The following is a 17,018-nucleotide window of genomic DNA, read 5'->3' on the forward strand; positions in this document are numbered from 1 at the left end:
AGGACCCCGGAGGCCGCCCCCTCCGTGCCAGCGCCGCGCCCACCCTGCAGAGGGTGGCCCGAGAGCCCCGAGCCCGGCCCCGCCGAGCCCCCGGGCGGCATGGGCGTGCTCAGGGCCGGGCTGTGCCCGGGCCTCACCCAGGACACTGTCCTGCAGCTGAGGAGCCGCGGGGTCAGGACAGGTGACGGCGTGCGCGCCACCCAGCCGGGCCCCTCGGTGCGCGTCCTGCCCCGCCCCGCCCAGGCCGGGAGGCAGGCGGGGTGCGGCCAGCCCAGCGCCCCCCTGCCCAGGGCTGGGTGCCGGCCGCGCCAGGCCCTGGGGCTCTGTGCTTCTGCCTAGGCCTCCCGCCCGCCCGCCCGAGCCCGCGCGCCCCCACCCCGCCCGCTGCGTGAAGAGGCGAAGCCCAGCGTGGGAGGCCCCGAGCCTCCCTTCCTGCGCGTCAACCAACCACGTGTGTTTTGTTTTCAGTGGTGGACCTGGCTTCTGCAGACCTGGAGGCCGTAGCCCAGACATGTGGCTTGTCTTACAAGGTGAGCTGCTGAGCTCCACTCTCCAGCCCTGGCTGTCTCTACGTGCTCAGCCCTGAGCCAACGGAGCCAAGGGTTCCCAGAGGTTGATAAGTAGGGTGGTGGAGCCGGTGAGACCCTGGGATGCCCCCTCCTCCGCCTGCCCCGTACTCTGGGCTGCTTTGGGTTGAACCAGTGTCCCTGGCGGCACCCTGAGTTGCTCCTGCCCCTTCCACAGGCCCTGGTTGCCCTGAGAAGGGTGCTGCTGGCTCAGTTCTCAGCCTTCCCCTCCAATGGCGCTGATCTGTACGAGGAACTAAAGACTTCCACTGCCATCCTGTCCACTGGCATCGGAAGGTTTGTATGTGTACTCGGGGAAGACGGCCAGAGGCTGGAGGGCAGGAGTGCCTCCAGGGAGGCCTTTTACATTTGAATCTAGAGAGCAGGGTTTTTCAAGCAGCGATGAAGGCAACATGGACAGATGGTCAGGACCTCTGAGTTCTCTTACCCTAGAACAGGGTTTCTCCACTTCACACTTCTAACACTTGGGAATCTGTAATTATTTGGTGGGGGAGGGAATCTGTCCTGTGCATTATAGGATTTTTGGCAGCATCTCTGGCCTCTGTTCACCTCCGGTCTCCCCATGTTGTGACAATCAAAAATGTCTCCAGATGTTACCAAATGACCCCAAAAGGGGCAAAATTGCTTCTGGTGGAGAACCCCTATTCTATAACACAAGACGTCAGTTATTTCATTATTATTCAGCAGATCAGATGGAACCACTCCTCTGACCTGCTTCCCACTTAAGTTTAGGGCAAGAGAACAGGGCAGGACTGACACTCGCTGAGAGCCTCCTGGGTGCCAGCCGCTGACGTCAAGTTATGAAATCTCTTCAGTGACCCTGTGTGTTGTGATTATTAACCAAACTTGAGTTTAACCCAAGAGAATGAGGGGCAAGGAGTGGTGGGAGGCGCCCTGGGATACTTGATCAGAACCAAGTGTGTTCCCCATACTCTGTAGCAAGAGGGATCAAGAGAGCTTCTGCAGAGAACGAGTAGTTACATCCTGCTGTGTCGTTTGCAGAGGGAAAGAGTTGGAAGACAACAGCCAGTTTCTGGCCAGGGGAGTCTGACCTCTTTCCTGGCTTGTTTGTGCAGAAGTTGATGAGGAACTCTGCCGCCAGCAAGGCCTCTGGATCGGTTTGGCCCTTGCTGTTTTCCTAACACATTCTCTTGGCATGGTTCATACAGCATGGCCCTTGGTCTTCCAGATGGGGGTCCGAGTCTGTTATCCATCAAGCACTGTGTGCCCACTAGGGGCCAGATATGTGCAGAGGACTGGTGTACGAGTGTGGCATGGCTCCTGCGCTTATGAATGTGGGGTCTGGTGGGTAGACAGAAGAGCAGGTAAGCAGGAGAGATGCATAAACATGTGTGGAGGCAACAGAAGGAGGGACTGGCCAGAAGCAGACCTGGCCCTCAGGCTTAGAGAGCTTGTGAAACCAACATAGGCAGAGGAAAGGTTTAGGGAGCAGTCAAGTGGTAAATGGACTGGACTGCTGCTGCAGTGGGTCTTTGCAAGGGAGATCAGAGTGGTTCCACGAAGCTCTGTGGAGGAGGCAGGACTTAGGCATTGAAGAACAGATGGGCCTTCTCTGAGTGCCCACCGAGGACCCAGCACCATGCTTATACTTCATAGCTCATGATTTCATTTGTTCTCCACAACTGCCAATGAGCACAACAATTAAACTCAACTATTGGGGTGGGGGTGGGGGGTGATACCTGAGTGGCTCAGTCAGTGGTTGAGCGTCTGCCTTCTGCTCAGGTATGATCTCCAGGTCCTGGGATTGAGCCCCACATCAGGCTACCTGTTCAGTAGGGCGTCTGCTTCTCCCTCTGCCTCTGCCTCCCTTCACTTGCTCATGCTCTCTCTCAAATAAATAAATAAATAAATAAATAAATAAATAAATAAACAAATAAATAAAATCTTAAAAAAACAACAAAACTCAACCATTGGAAAGATGAGGAAATGGGCTCAGGTTAAGTGGCTTGCTTCAGTTCAGTCAGCTGGTGGCCAACCAGGTACTTGAGGTCATATCCATCACACTCCTGACTCTGACTCACCTGCCATGTTCCCCCCCCCCATCCCCGCCCTGGGGAGGCTTTAATGCAAAAGAGAGCTGTCGACATGGGGCAGAGGTGTGCAGGGTGGACCGGACTAGAGAGACTTGCAGAGACAGGCTGAGAGAGAGCTGGCAATGGTGGGGTGTGTGAGTCCAGTCCAGGGCAGGTGACAGCAGAAAATGTGTTGAAAAGAGGTGCAAGAAAAAAAGAGAAAAGAGGTGCAGACAGGCCTTGCCACCTGGCAGGATATAGGTGTGAAGAATCGGATGAGACACTAGGTTTCTAGCCCTGCTCACAGTGTTCTGTGGACACTTAGCGGATGTAACTTTTAAAAGAGAGATGGGGAATTATGTAGTCAAACATTTGGGAAATGCTTCATTAACCCAAATTAAACTAGTTTTTTGGTTGTAGGCCATCTCAGAGTCTGATGTGCACCATGAATCTTTACAAGGACAATAGAGCATGAAGTGTACCTTGCAAGAAGCTATATCGACTGTGGGAGATAGGTGGTTCCCTGAAGGCCAGAGCTATGTCTTGTTCATCTCTGTATCTCCCTCATTTTATTTTATTTTATTTTATTTTATTTTATTTTATTTTATTTTATTTATTTTTTTTTTTTTAAATTTTATTTATTTATGGTAGTCACAGAGAGAGAGAGAGAGGCAGAGACACAGGCAGAGGGAGAAGCAGGCTCCATGCACCAGGAGCCCGACGTGGGATTCGATCCCGGGTCTCCAGGATCGCGCCCTGGGCCAAAGGCAGGCGCTAAACCGCTGCGCCACCCAGGGATCCCTATTTTATTTTTTTAAAGATTTAATTTATTTGAAACAGAGAGAGTGAGAGAGCACAAGCAAGGGGGGCAGGCAGAAGGAGAAGCAGACTCCCCACTGAGCACAGAGCCCAGTGAGGGGCTTAATCCCAGGACCCCAAGATCAAGACCTCAGTCAAAGGCAGATACTTAACTGAGCCACCATGTGCCCCTGTATCTCCCTCATTTTAGGGTAAGACCTTCAGGAAATATGACATTTTTAGGCCATGTTGGAATGAATGGCCAGAAAAAAAAAAAAAAAGAAAGAAAAAGAAAAGACTAAAAGCCAATTCCAAGGGAAAGGTGAGGATAAATCCCAGAAACCAATTGTATTCAAAACAGGTGGTGAGACCCCAGTGTGGTTTTGCTGCAAGAGACAGGCGGGGGTCTCTCTCTCCTTGATGACAGTGATGTGCCGAGTTAGAGGTGGTTGGTAGGAGGGTCCTCTGGGTGGTAGGAGACATGAAACAGGAACACAGGTGAGAAGTCGGCTGGTGTGATTGTGTGTGTGTGTGTGTGTGTGTGTTGGGAATTCCTTAAGCAGCGTGGTCCTCACAGCCAAGAATGAGGTTGATTCTTGTCTGGATAGTCAATGCCAGTTGGTTAGACCAGAATCATTAGAATCATCAGCTGAGCCCTGAGTCAAGCTCCCTGCTCAGCGGGGAGTCTGCTTCTCCCTTTCCCTCTGCCTCACCCTTGTGTGCACTCGTGCTCTCGCTCTCTCTCTCTCAAATAAATAAATCTTTTAAAAAAATAAAATAAAATCTTAAAAAAACAATCCAATCACTGGGGGAATCCTTAAACACCCCAAAGGTCATGCCTCCTGCAGACCAATTAAATCATTCTCTGGAAAAAAAAAAAAAAATCATTCTCTGGGGATGGGACACAGGCACCAGTAGTGTTTGAAGTTTGCAGATGGCTCCATTGTGAAGACATGTTTGGGAACCGCTAATACAGGCCTCTTTCAAAAATCCTCTGGTATATATATATAAAAAAAAATCCTCTAGTGATTTATTTATTTATTATTATTTTAAAAAATATTTATTTATTTATTTATTCATGACAGACACAGAACGAGAGAGAGTGGCAGAAAAATAGGCAGAGGGAGGCAGAGGCTCCTCACAGGGAGCCCGATGTGGGACTCGATCCCGGGTCAGGACCTGAGCCAAAGGCAGGTGCCCAACCCCTGAGTCACCCAGGTGTCCCCCTCTGGTGATTTTAATATGCAGGCAGGACTGAGAATCATTAGTATAGCCTCATGGTTTTCAAACGTGAGCATGCATCCAGATCACCTTGAAGCCTTATTGAAACTCGGATACATTCTCCAGAGTTTCTGATGCAATGGGTGCAGGGGAAGGGGGGTTAAAGTTTGCATTTCACACCAGTTCCCAGTGATGCTTTTGGTCTGGGGACCACACCAGGAGAACCACTGCTATCATGGAGCTAGGACTGTCTGATCTCAATGGGAGAAGCCACAGGGCTGGAGTGGTGACCAGAGTGTTTTGACTGGCAGGGATTATGCTTATAATCATGGAGTCCTTGGAACTGAAATTGATGGGGTTTTTTCTAAGGTGCTCCTTGGCATACACAGAAGTATCATGGAAGGTCTTTGAGAATAATTTTAGGATCCCATGAGGGTGCTTGCAGGCCTGGAAAAGGGATGTGTGAGGTCAGAACACTGAGCCATTGGTATGGGCTGTGGTTTAGGAGAAGCTTCAGCCCACAGGTTGGGCAGAAAGTGGAGTGTGGTTAGTGACTTATTTCATGGTAGTTCAAGGACAGAATGTGGACTAGGAATTGGCTACGTCTTGAATTTATCCAAAGGCTTCCACAGCCAGAGCATCAATGATACAGGAATTAAGTGGTACTGTTCTATCACTTAATTCTCTGGGAACATTCATTGTATGTCTCCTGTGTTTCCAGCACTGTGCCAATGTCCTTGCCCCAGGTGCTCTGGGCCAAATGGAGAAGAGAGACAAAAACAAGCACATAGAAAATAATCACCAACTCCCAGGACTAAGTGAATTCAGTAAGGCCGCAGGATACAAGATCAGCACATAAAAATCAATTGCATTTCTATATACTCAAAACGAACATGTGGAATAGGAAATTAAAATGTAATACCATTTACAGTTGCTCCAAAGAAAATGAAATACTTAGGTCTAAATCTAACAGCAGGTATAGGAGCTGTATGCTGAAAACTAAAACTTACTGAGGAAAGAAATCAAAGATGACCCAAATAAATGGAAAGACACACTGAATTCAGGGATTGGGAGACTCAGCATAGTAAAGATGTCAGTTCTCCGCAAATTGCCCTATAATCTTAATGCAGTTCCTACCAGTCTCAGCTGACTTTTTTTTTTTTTGTAAAAATAAGGCTTATTCTAACACTTAAATGGAAAAGCCAATGACCTTGAATCACTAAAATATTTTTTAAAAAGGATAAAGTTGAGAGATCCCTGGGTGGCTCAGCAGTTTAATGCCTCCCTTAGGCAGGGCGCAATCCTGGAATCCCGGAATTGAGTCCCACATCAGGCTCCCTACATAGAGCTTGCTTCTCCCTCTGCGTGTGTCTCTGCCTCTCTCTCTCTCTCTTTCTCTCTCCATGTGTGTGTCTCTCATGAATAAATAAATAAAATCTTAAAAAAAAAAAAGGATAAAGTTAGAGGAATCAGTCTGCCAAACACGAAGGCTTACTTATAAAGCAGTAATCAAGACAGGTGTGATATTGGCTAAGCAAGAGAGATACAGGTCAGTGGAGTCACATAGAGAACCTAACAATAGGGATCCCTGGGTGGCGCAGCGGTTTGGTGCCTGCCTTTGGCCCAGGGCACGATCCTGGAGACCTGGGATCGAGTCCCACGTCGGGCTCCCGGTGCATGGAGCCTGCTTCTCCCTCTGCCTGTGTCTCTGCCTCTCTCTCTCTCTCTCTCTCTCTCTCTGTGTGACTATCATAAATAAATTAAAAAAAAAAATTAAAAAAAAAAAGAGAACCTAACAATAGATCCACAAATATGTCAAATTGAAATTTTTTAAGTAATCCCTCTACGTAACGTGGGGCTCAAGCTCACAACCCTGAGATCGAGTTACATGCTCCTCCATCTGAGCCAGGCAAGTACCCTAAAACTGTCAAGCTTTTAGAACAAAACAGAGGGGAAAATCTGAGAACTAGAGCTAGGCAGAGAGTTCTTAGACTTGACACCAAAAGCATGATCAATTGGGGTGCTTGGGTGGCTCAGCAGCTAAGCATATGCTTTCAGCTCAGGGTGTGATCCTGGATCATGGGTCTGGTGATCGAGCCCCACATTGGGCTCCAGTAGGGATCCTGTGGTCCTGGAATCAAGTTCCATATCAGGCTTCCCACAGGGAACCTGCTTCTCCATCTGCCTGTGTCTCTGCCTCTCTCTGTGTGTCTCTCATGAATAAATAAATACAATCTTTTAAACAAAACAAAACAAAACAAAATCATGATCAATTAAAAAATAATTGTTAATAAAACTATAAGATTAAAAATGAATCCAGATTTAAAATTTTTGCTCTGAAAAGAGGACAAAAAGACAAGCACAGAGTGGTTTCCCCACAGAGTGGGGAAAATATTTGCAAACCACATATTCAACAAAGGACTTGCATCTAAAATATATAAAGAATTCTTTTTTTTATAAGGATTCTTTTTTTTTTTTACTTTTTTTTTAAGATTTTATTTATTTATTCATGTGCGACACACACAGAGAGAGAGAGAGAGCAAGGCAGAAACACAGGCAGAGGGAGAAGCAGGCTCCACGCAGGGAGCCTGGTGCGGAACTCGATCCTGGGTCTCCAGAATCACACCCTGAGCTGAAGGCAGCGCTAAACCGCTGAGCCACCCTGGCTGCCCAGTTTAGTAGTTTCTTATAGTTTAGTAATTTCTTATAAAATTAACATGTGCTTGCCATACAACCCAACAGTTGTGTTTTTTGTTTTTGTTTAGAGAAGGGGGAGAGGGGCAGAGGAAGGGAGAATCTTAAGGAGGCTCTATACCCAGCACAGAGCCCTATGCCAGGCTTGATCTCACAAGCCTGAGATCATGAGCTGAGCCAAAATCAAGAGTCAGATGCTTAACTGATTGAGCCACCCACAGACCCCTTTAAATTTTCTTTTTAAGACAAGGCATTGGGGGTCTCTGTGTGTGTGTGTGTGTGTCTCATGAATAAATAAATAAAATAAATAAAGTTGAAAAAGTGACGAATTATGGGAAATGCTATCAAGGAAACCTGTAGGGGATTAAGATAGGCAATAGAAAGAGGACCCTTTGATGGGTTGGCAGAGACCTCTGTGGAAAGTGATCTTTAGGCCAAGAGTGAATGGATGGACCTTGGAGCCATGCCCTCTTTCCCTAGATATGTTCAGAACTAGTGCTGGGAAGGAATGTCTTACTTTTCTTGGTTCCTACTCCCCTCTGTCCCCACCAGTCCACTGGGTTGATTCTCTTTCTTCCTCTTCTTTCATCAGCCTGGACAAACTGCTTGATGCTGGTCTCTACACTGGAGAAGTGACTGAAATTGTAGGAGGCCCAGGTAGTGGCAAGACCCAGGTACATTTGCGGCCAGCAGCAGGTGGCCATGGGGTAGGGAAGGGGAGGGGAGAAGAGGGAGGAGGTGGTGGGTAGCACCAGATCTGTGTGTGTGTGTGTGGTGGGGGGCGGCTTCTTCTAATGTACTTGTGATTCAGAGAGAAGATAAGTGGTGAGGAGTTGGGCATGAACTTCGCCCATTCGAGTTGCTGGGTCCTGGACAGGATTTGGTGGGGAGCTCCCATTCTGGGCCCTCTTTGGGGGCTCACTATCTCCCAATGCCTTGTCCCTTCAGGTATGTCTTTGTGTGGCTGCAAATGTGGCCTATGGCCTGCAGCAGAATGTTGTATACATTGATTCCAATGGAGGATTGACAGCCTCCCGCATCCTCCAGCTACTTCAGGCCAGAACCCCAGATGAGGAGGTGCAGGTAAGGGGCAGGAGGGTTGAGTTCCCTTGAGGTTCTGATGTAGAAAGATGCCATTATTCCTTAGAGTGCAAGAATTTTAGCTGTTTGGATAGTCACTTCTGAGTTTGAAACCTATTGTTCTTAGTACTTCCTGAATTCTTTAAGTGTCCCCTGTTATAACATTAGCCCAGCTTGGATGCTACCCACACTGATCTTCCAAGGTGACCTAGCTCCATGCACACCCTAATTCATAGCTGGCAAACACCCAGCATCTGTGTTTCCTTCCCATTTTTCTTGCCCATAGCAGACATTCCTAATCAGACAGAGCTCTGACTTGGCTTTGCAGCTCAGCCCCCAGACAGCCTCCACTGTAACAACTGGCCCAGTAGACAGACCCATTTACCATCTTGTACTGGAGTCCTTACATCTAGGTGTCTCATTTTGCTCAGCTTTAAAATCCCTCTTTGGGGGCACTTGGGTGGCTCAGTTGGCTAAGCATTTGCCTTGGGCTCAGATCATGATCTCAGGGTCCTGGGGTCAAGCGCTGAGTTGGGCTCCCTGCTCAGCAGAAAGTCTTTCTCCCTTTTCCTCTGCCCCTCTCCCAGCTCGTTCTCTTTCTCAATCTCTTTCTTTCTGTCTCTCGCTTACTCTCTGTCAAATAAATAAATAAAATCTTCAAAAAAAATAAAATCCCTCTTTATCTTACTTGAGCCCCTGCTCCCTCTTACCCAAAGCCCCTCCTTCTCTTTCCTACCTCTTTAGGCAGGAGCTCTCCAGAGGATCCAGGTAGTTCGTGCATTTGACATCTTCCAGATGTTAGACGTGCTACAGGACTGCCGAGGCACTCTGTCCCAGCAGGTGAGCCTGCTGTCCTGCCCCTCCCTGCTTCACCCAGCTTGCTGGGGCTATCTGTATGTGGGCAGGTGTCCTACGGCTGACTGTTTGGAAATGCAGATGTGCAATCTGGTGACTCCAGCTGTGCTTGCCACCTCCAGGATGGGATTCCTGAATGCTTAATCATTCCTGAGTGCCTCTTGTTTACTTGCCCATCTTCCCCACTAAACACTAAGGCGCTTGAGTGCAAGGATCACGTCATTCATTTCTGCATTCTGCCCCCCACTGGATCAGTGAGGATTACTTTCAGCTGCAAGTAATAGTCTGTCTGACAGGTACTTGAACCTTGAGGACATTTAATTATCTCACGTGAGTCTGGAGGTTGGCAGGTCCATGGTGTCAGGGCTCTAGGTTGATGTGTCTGATTCTCTGGCTCTTCCCCCTCATAATTGCAAAGTGGCTGCTATAGCTCTAAGCACTGTGTCTTCATACATCAACACCCATATTTGGGGCAGTACTAGATGGCCCCTCTTCTGTACTTAACCTTTTTATCGGGATAGAAAAATCTTTCTGCAAAACCTACTAGTAGACTTCACCTTACATCTAGTTGGCCAAAACAGAGTTTTAGGTGTATCTTAGCCTAGGGTTTAGGCCCATCTTCTATGATGCCAGATTTCTTTCTTTCTTTCTTTTTTTTTTTAAGATTTTATTTATTTACTCATGAGAGACAGAGACAGAGAGAGGCAGAGACACAGGCAGAGGGAGAAGCAGGCTCCATTCAGGGAGCCTGATGTGGGACTCAATCCTGGGTCTCCAGGATCAGGCCCTGGGCTGAAGGCGGCACTAAACTGCTGAGCCACTTGGGCTGCCAATATGATGCCAGATTTCTGCCCAGTACCGGAACACATCCAGAATCCTGTTAACAAGGAAGAGGGGGGTTAGAATGGCATTTGGGTTGGTACACCACTACACCACTACACATTTGGGTGCTTAGATAGGATTTGGTGCACTGATTTACAGGTCATTAGATTTGGAAAGGCATCTTAGAATAGTTCAATTCATGTTAAACTTTCTCTGACCCCTATGGGCATATCCAAAATTGTATATAAAATAAATGATTTTTATAAACTTTAGAACATGTAATAGTTGAACAGATACTTACCATAGGAGCCGTAGCTGGTTATGACCCATGTGTTTTGAGACCTGAAGTAGTCTTGATCTAATCCAGTCCTCTCATTTCTAGAGATGAGGAGAGTGAGGGCCAGAGATGTTCAGTAATTTGCTTGAAGTCACTACATAATTAGGATAAGAACTAAGCTTATAATGCAAATCTCTCAACTCCCAGATTAAATGACTATATTTTTTTTATTGGAAGATCATTATGATAGTATATAGTCTATTATTGCATAACAAGTTACCACAAATGCAATGATTTAAAATAACATATTTGCTACCTCACAGTTTCTGTGGATCAGGAATCTGGGCATGGCTTAGCTGGGGCCTCTGCTTAGGATCTCAGTAGTCTGTAATCAAGATGGCAGCTGGACTGTGTTCTTATCTGGAGGCTCAACTGGAGAAGAATCCAAGTATAAGTTCACTCAGATGGTCATCAGGATTCATTTCCTAATGGGCTCAGTGTCTTGCAGGCAGGTGTATCCATGCTGTCCACTGTCCTCTGCCATGTGGCCCTTTCCATTGGCAGTTCATAGCATGACCACTTGCTTCATCAAGACAGCACAAGAGTGAGAGAAAAGGGCGCCTGGGTGGCCCAGTCAGTTAAGCGTTGGACTTGGGCTCAGGTCATGATCTCAGCATCCTGGGATAGAACCTGGAGCTGGGCTCCCTGCTCAGGAGGGAGTCTGCTTCTCCCTCTCCCTCTGCCCCTCCCCTGCTCATGCGCTTGCTCTCTCTCCCTCTCATATATATATAATTTTTTTTAAGATTTTATTTATTTATTCGTGAGAGACACACAGAGACAGAGATACAGGCAGAGGGAGTAGCAGGCTCCATGCAAGGGAGCCCGATGTGGGATTCAATCCAGGGACTCCAGGTTCACACCCTGAGCCAAAGGCAGACGTTCAACCGCTGAGCCATCCAGTAATCCCTCTTTCTTACTTGTTTGTTTGTTTGTTTAATTTTTTTGTTAAAGATTTTATTTATTTATGAGAGACACAGAAAGAGAGGCAGAGACACAGGCAGAGGGAAGAGAAGCAGGCTCCATGCAAGGAGCCCAATGTGGAACTCGATCCTGGGAATCTGGGAGCCACCCTGAGCCAAAGGCAGACACTCAACTACTGAGCCACCCAGGCGTCCCTCTCTTATTTATTTATAAATTAAATTAAAAAAAAAAGTATGAAAGCAAAATGCACCATGCAGTTTCATATAATATAGTGTAATCTTGGGAGTGATGTCCCATTGCCTTTGCCTTATATAGCCTAGTCAAGAGAATGACATTCCAGCACATTTGACACCATATTAGTCAGAAGCAAGCCACAGGACTCACTCTCCTATGGGGGAGGGGATTATACAAGGGCTCAAATACCTGGAGGGTGGAGATCAAGGGGCCGCTTTAGGGTCTATCTGCCTATCAGATGACCTGATATCCACAGTTACCAGCAGTGCAAAGGCTGGCTGCCTGTCTGCATTTTAGCCAGAGATTTTAACCTGCTCTCCCAGAGTGAGGAAGAGCTAAGCTGATTTCAGTTTTAGCTTCTCTCTTTTCTGCCATCCTCTCTCTTAGACAAGCTGATGCCCGAGAGTCAATAACTGGAAGATGGAAGAAGACATGCAAAAGATAGACCAGATAATGCTGAATATTCAAGATTTGGTTAGCGTGAAGTGAGAAAGTTGTAAAAACAGAATCAGCAAATGAGTTGGACATAAGGAGTAAGGGAGATTAGGTCCAAGAAACTAGGGCGACGCTAATGCGTGTGTGGAGACAAAAGATTATGGTTTTAACAGATGGCTGTCTATATAGTCTGTATTTGGAACTGCTTTAGATGTGGAAGATGAGGCCCTAGAGGCATGATCTAGAAGGAGACTGAAGTAAAGAGAAGGCTAACACCTTCAGCACAGGAAGTAAGCAGAAGAGGGAGAAGAGGAGCCTGGCAAAACAATGGGGAGCTGGCCATAAGGAGATGATGGCTAAGAAAATTCAGGACTGGGGGTGCCTGGTTGGCTCAGTCAGTTAAGCATCCCACTCTTGATCTCAGGGCAGGTCTTGATATCAGGGTTGTGAGGTCAAGCCCCGTGTTAAAAAAAAATCTCGGAGCTCCTGGGTTAGTCAGTCAGTGGAACATCCCACTCTTGTTTTCAGCTCAGGTTGTAATCTCAGGGTCCTGGGATCAAGCCCTGCTTTGGGCTCTATGCTCAGCATGGAGTCTGCTTATCCTTCTCCCTCTGCTCCTTCTCCTGCACATTCTCTCTCTCTCTGAAATAAATAAAATCTTTTTAAAAATCTTTAAAAAAAAATTCAGGACTGGAGGTCTGGCTGGCTCAGTAGGTAGAGCATGCAACTTAATCTGGAGGTTGTGAGTTCAAGTCCCAGGTTGGGTGTAGAGATTACTTAAAAATAAATAAAGAAAACTTCAAAAAAGAAAGAGAAGGAAGGAAGGAAGGAAAGAAAAAGAAAGAAAGAAAATTCATGACTGGGGCCACAGAACTTGTAACAGGGATTTCTCAAATTTTATTATTTTTGGCTATCTGTGATGCCCTGTGATTTAAAATCCCTCTATCAAAATAATAATAATAATAATACCACCCCTCTATCCACCCAAGGCTTCAGTAAAATATGTTATACCTAGAAACGGAGATGGGGGGAAAAGCCTTAACTGAAATTCCGTGATGCTTGCACAACTATATTTGAGGCTGAGGAACTTATTTCTTACCCATTTCTGATAGAGGAGCAAGCTTGTCCTGTAACGGACGACCCCTAGAGGCCATCTGGTTCATGGCATCTGCTTCTCCCCAGGTGAGCAGTGCCTCAGGGACTGTGAAGGTGGTGATTGTGGACTCAGTCACTGCGGTGGTCTCCCCACTTCTGGGAGGTCAGCAGAGGGAAGGTAAGAGGTGTGGCAAAGTCCAGGATCTGGGACATGATCTTACCTCCCAGCTCTGGAACCCAGTCCCTGGTCAGCCTGGTCATAGGTGCCCTGCTGCCCTGGCCCTCTGCTTCTCCTCCTCCAGGGTTGGCGCTGATGATGCAGCTGGCTAGAGAGCTGAAGACGCTGGCCCGGGACCTTGGCATGGCGGTGGTGGTGAGGAAGTGGGCTAGGCCAGCTTGCTGGTCTTCTCTCTGCTCCCTGGGCTGTGCTGAGATGGGGGGACATGGATTCGATTTCTAGTTCCAGCTGTTTGCTTCCCTTAAATGGCAACGTCTGAACCCCCAAAGTGGCCCTTCTTCCCTGGGCCATCTAGAGCACTGGACTGTGTTGGGGTCAGACATAAAGAGCCAAGGGGTAAAGGACAGCCTCGGTTTTCTTTTTTACTTTAAGACAGATCTATCTAGGTATAATTCACACAGAGTAACTCCTCGTTCGAAGTTTGGCTAACAGATGCTAATGTATCCGGTCTCGTTACCCCGGCATAATCAAGATCTAGAATATTTCGGTCACCGCAGAGAGGTCCCTGAGCCCCAGACAACCACTGATCAAGTGTCTGTCCGTATAGTTTTGCCTCTTCCGGTGCTTCACAGAAAGGGATGTTTTTGCTTTCAACATCACTTTTTCTGCTTACAGAGTACTTTTTTAAAAGTCTGCCTGTTTCTCATAGAGTAAAAAATAGTTAAATATAAGAGACAAATGTGTAGTAAATCTCCACATCCACAGAAAACATATTAATATTTTTTATATATCTCCATAGGATCTTTTTAAAATTTTTTTATTTTTTTAATATTTATTTATTTATGATGGACATAGAGAGAGAGAGAGAGAGAGAGAGTGGCAGAGACGCAGGAGGAGGCAGAAGCAGGCTCCATGCCGGGAGCCTGATATGGGACTCGATCCCGGGACTCCAGGATCCCGCCCTGGGCCAAAGGCAGACGCTAAACCGCTGAGCCACCCAAGGATCCCCATCTTTTTATTTTTATTTTTTTTAAGATTTTATTTATCCATTCATGAGAGAGAGGCAGAGACACAGGCAGAGGGAGAAGCAGGCTCCCTGCAGGGAGCCCCATGCAGGACTGGATCCCAGGTCTCCAGGGTCACGCCTCTGGCAGAAGGTGGCGCTAAACCACTGAGCCACCTGGGCTGCCCTCTCCATAGGATCTTTACTCTCTGCATATATATATACATATACTTTTAACCAGCTTTCCAATTAAACTGTAACCTTATTTAAAAAAATAACTCATTTCATTCCACTTCCCATGTCTTTAAATAGATGCTTTAAGAATGCCATTTTTAGCAGTTACATATTTTATGTAATACCTGTGTTAGGGATCCCTGGGTGGCGCAGCGGTTTATCGCCTGCCTTTCTTTGGCCCAGGGCGCAATCCTGGAGACCCGGGATCGAATCCCACATCGGGCTCCCGGTGCATGGAGCCTGCTTCTCCCTCTCCCTGTGTCTCTGCCTCTCTCTCTCTCTCTGTGTGGCTATCATAAATAAATAAAAATTAAAAAAAAAAATCTTTAATACCTGTGTTACTGGGGGTCAGCAAACTTGTCTGCAAAGGGCCAGACAGTAAATAGTCGAGGCTCTATGGCGATAACATTGACGTCACAGCTCCTCAGCTCCACCTGGATTGCGTGAGAGCAACCACAGACAGTCCTGAACAGAGGGCGTGGCTATGTTCCAGCCAAACTTGATTTTCAGAAACAATTTTGGGGCCATATTTGGCCTGTGGGGAGTAGTTTGCTAATACCCTGGTATCCCATAATGATCTATTTCCTCATTTGGTGCTTGGTAGGTCATACTGGTTTTCCTCTATTTTAAGTAAAACTCTGGGGTGCCTGGGTTTTATACATTGGACTCAATCTCAGGTCATGATCTGGGAGTCCTGAGATTGAGCCCCATGTCGGGCTCTGTGCTCAGCAGGGAGTTTGGTCGAGATTCTCCTCTCCCTCTGTCCTTCCCCACTGCTCACATGCTCACATTCTCTCTCTCTCTCTAATAAATAAATCTTTAAGGAAAACTCTAATGAACACCTTTATACCCTAACTTCATTGCACATTTCATATTATTCCTTTATATTATTCCCTCAAGATTTCAGTAATCTAAAAGTATAATAACTGAGTTAGGGATACACACATTTTTATTTCTTATTTTATTTTTTAAAAAGGTTTTATTTATTTGAGAGAGAAAGAGTAGCAGAAAGAGAGGGAGCACGAGCTAGGGTGGGCTTTGGGCAGAGGGAGAGGGAGAATCAGACTCCTTGCTGAGCCAGGAGTCCAACACGGGGCTCAATCCCAGGCATCCCGGGGATACACACATTTTTAAATATGTAGGTATGATATCGCTGAATTTCCAGGAAGGTCATACTAATTTCTACACCCACCAGCAGTGTTCTTTTGTACTTAAGTTGAGTTCTAGGGCTTCTCTCTCCTGACTTTAGGATGTACGTGATCTGCTTGTGCCCCTGCCCCTGGTTGGAGGGCTGGTGGGGAGAATCTCATTAAAAGGGTGCCGTAAAGCTCAGGTTGCCTGCCCATGACTATCCTGGGCATAGTAGAACTGACTGACCAGACTATGACCTCCCTTTCAAAGCTCGCACGACTCCCCTACACACAGATGTGCTCCGTGACACAAAGCACGGGGTGCATGTGGCTTCAGAATGCCTGTCTGGGGATGCCTGGGTGGCTCAGTGGTTGAGTGTCTGCCTTGGGCTCAGGGCATGATCCTGGTCCCAGGATCGAGTCCCACATCCGGACTCCTTGAGAGGAACCTGCTTCTCCCTCTGCCTGTGTCTCTGCCTCTCTCTGTGTATCTTTCATGAATAAATAAATAAAATATTTTAAAAAAAGAAGGCCTGTCTGCTGGGTTGGGGATAGGAGGCGCAGGCCCACCACTGGCTTCCCATCAGCAGAGTGCATACAGCCCTGCTTATTCCCAGACACATGCCTGTTACCTTCTGCTGTAATCAAGCCTGAGACATTGTGATTTTTTTTTTTTAAGATTTTATTTATTTACTCATGAGAGACACAGAGAGAGAGGCAGAGACACAGGCAGAAGGAGAAGTAGGCTCCATGCAGGGAGCCCGATGTGGGACTCAATCCCAGGACCCAGGATCATGCTCTGAGCCAAAGGCAGACAGATGCTCAACCACTGAGCCACCCAGGCATCCCAGACATTGTGATTTAGTGGAAAAAGTTAAACACAAGTGAGGACCCAGGGGGCTAGTTCCAGAGCTGCTGTCAATAACTTTGAGAGCCTTGGAGAAGTCATTTCTCTGTGCTGGGCCTCAGTCTTGCCACTTAAAGAATGAAAAAGCAGTAGGAACAGATGTCCTCACACTAGCATTATCAATCTGGAAATCTTTGATTCTGCTTCAGGTGACCAACCACATGACCCGAGACAGGGACAGCGGGGAGCTCAAACCTGCCCTTGGACGCTCCTGGAGCTTTGTACCCAGCACCCGGATTCTCCTGGACATTGATGAAGGAGCAAGAGCATCAGGCAGTTGGCGCAGGGCGTGTCTGACCAAATCTCCCCGTCTGGTGAGCCTGCCACAGGGGAAAGCTGGGAATCTGGGCCTTTGAGGGTGTCTGCATGCCCAGAATTCTTGGATGCTGAGAGTTGGCAACCAAAGAGGCTTTCTGCTTGGATAGCTTAACTCAAAAACTTAACCCTTCCCTCC

General features: G+C 47.2%; 1 protein-coding gene and 1 long non-coding RNA gene across 5 annotated transcripts in view; one reads left to right on the plus strand and one right to left on the minus strand.

Annotated features, from left to right (window-relative positions):
* The window catches only part of RAD51D (RAD51 paralog D), a 17,607-nt gene continuing 589 nt past the window's right edge, over positions 1 to 17,018 (plus strand). Inside the window, exons 1-9 of one of the 4 annotated variants that reach the window (XM_038548108.1) lie at positions 1 to 181; positions 469 to 530; positions 745 to 863; positions 7,926 to 8,007; positions 8,282 to 8,416; positions 9,158 to 9,253; positions 13,200 to 13,290; positions 13,415 to 13,485; positions 13,723 to 14,149. In XM_038548108.1, coding sequence (XP_038404036.1) covers positions 100 to 181; positions 469 to 530; positions 745 to 863; positions 7,926 to 8,007; positions 8,282 to 8,416; positions 9,158 to 9,253; positions 13,200 to 13,290; positions 13,415 to 13,485; positions 13,723 to 13,779 — 795 coding nt within the window. In that variant the 5' untranslated portion in view covers positions 1 to 99 and the 3' untranslated portion in view covers positions 13,780 to 14,149. Of the gene's footprint in view, positions 182 to 468; positions 531 to 744; positions 864 to 7,925; positions 8,008 to 8,281; positions 8,417 to 9,157; positions 9,254 to 13,199; positions 13,291 to 13,414; positions 13,486 to 13,722; positions 14,150 to 16,713; positions 16,879 to 17,018 lie in introns of those variants that run through there. The other 3 variants (XM_038548105.1, XM_038548106.1, XM_038548107.1) reach the window with 3 other exon arrangements.
* Positions 9,976 to 17,018, minus strand: part of LOC111097423 — an 18,488-nt gene continuing 11,445 nt past the window's right edge. The window contains exons 2-5 of the long non-coding RNA XR_005364660.1: positions 13,334 to 13,540; positions 10,684 to 10,799; positions 10,392 to 10,521; positions 9,976 to 10,145 (exon numbers count right to left, since the gene is read on the minus strand). This is a non-coding gene — a long non-coding RNA (uncharacterized LOC111097423). The remainder of the gene's footprint in view (positions 10,146 to 10,391; positions 10,522 to 10,683; positions 10,800 to 13,333; positions 13,541 to 17,018) is intronic.

This window comes from Canis lupus, chromosome 9 (assembly GCF_011100685.1).
Source record: "Canis lupus familiaris isolate Mischka breed German Shepherd chromosome 9, alternate assembly UU_Cfam_GSD_1.0, whole genome shotgun sequence".
Classification (NCBI taxonomy): Eukaryota; Metazoa; Chordata; class Mammalia; order Carnivora; family Canidae; genus Canis; species Canis lupus.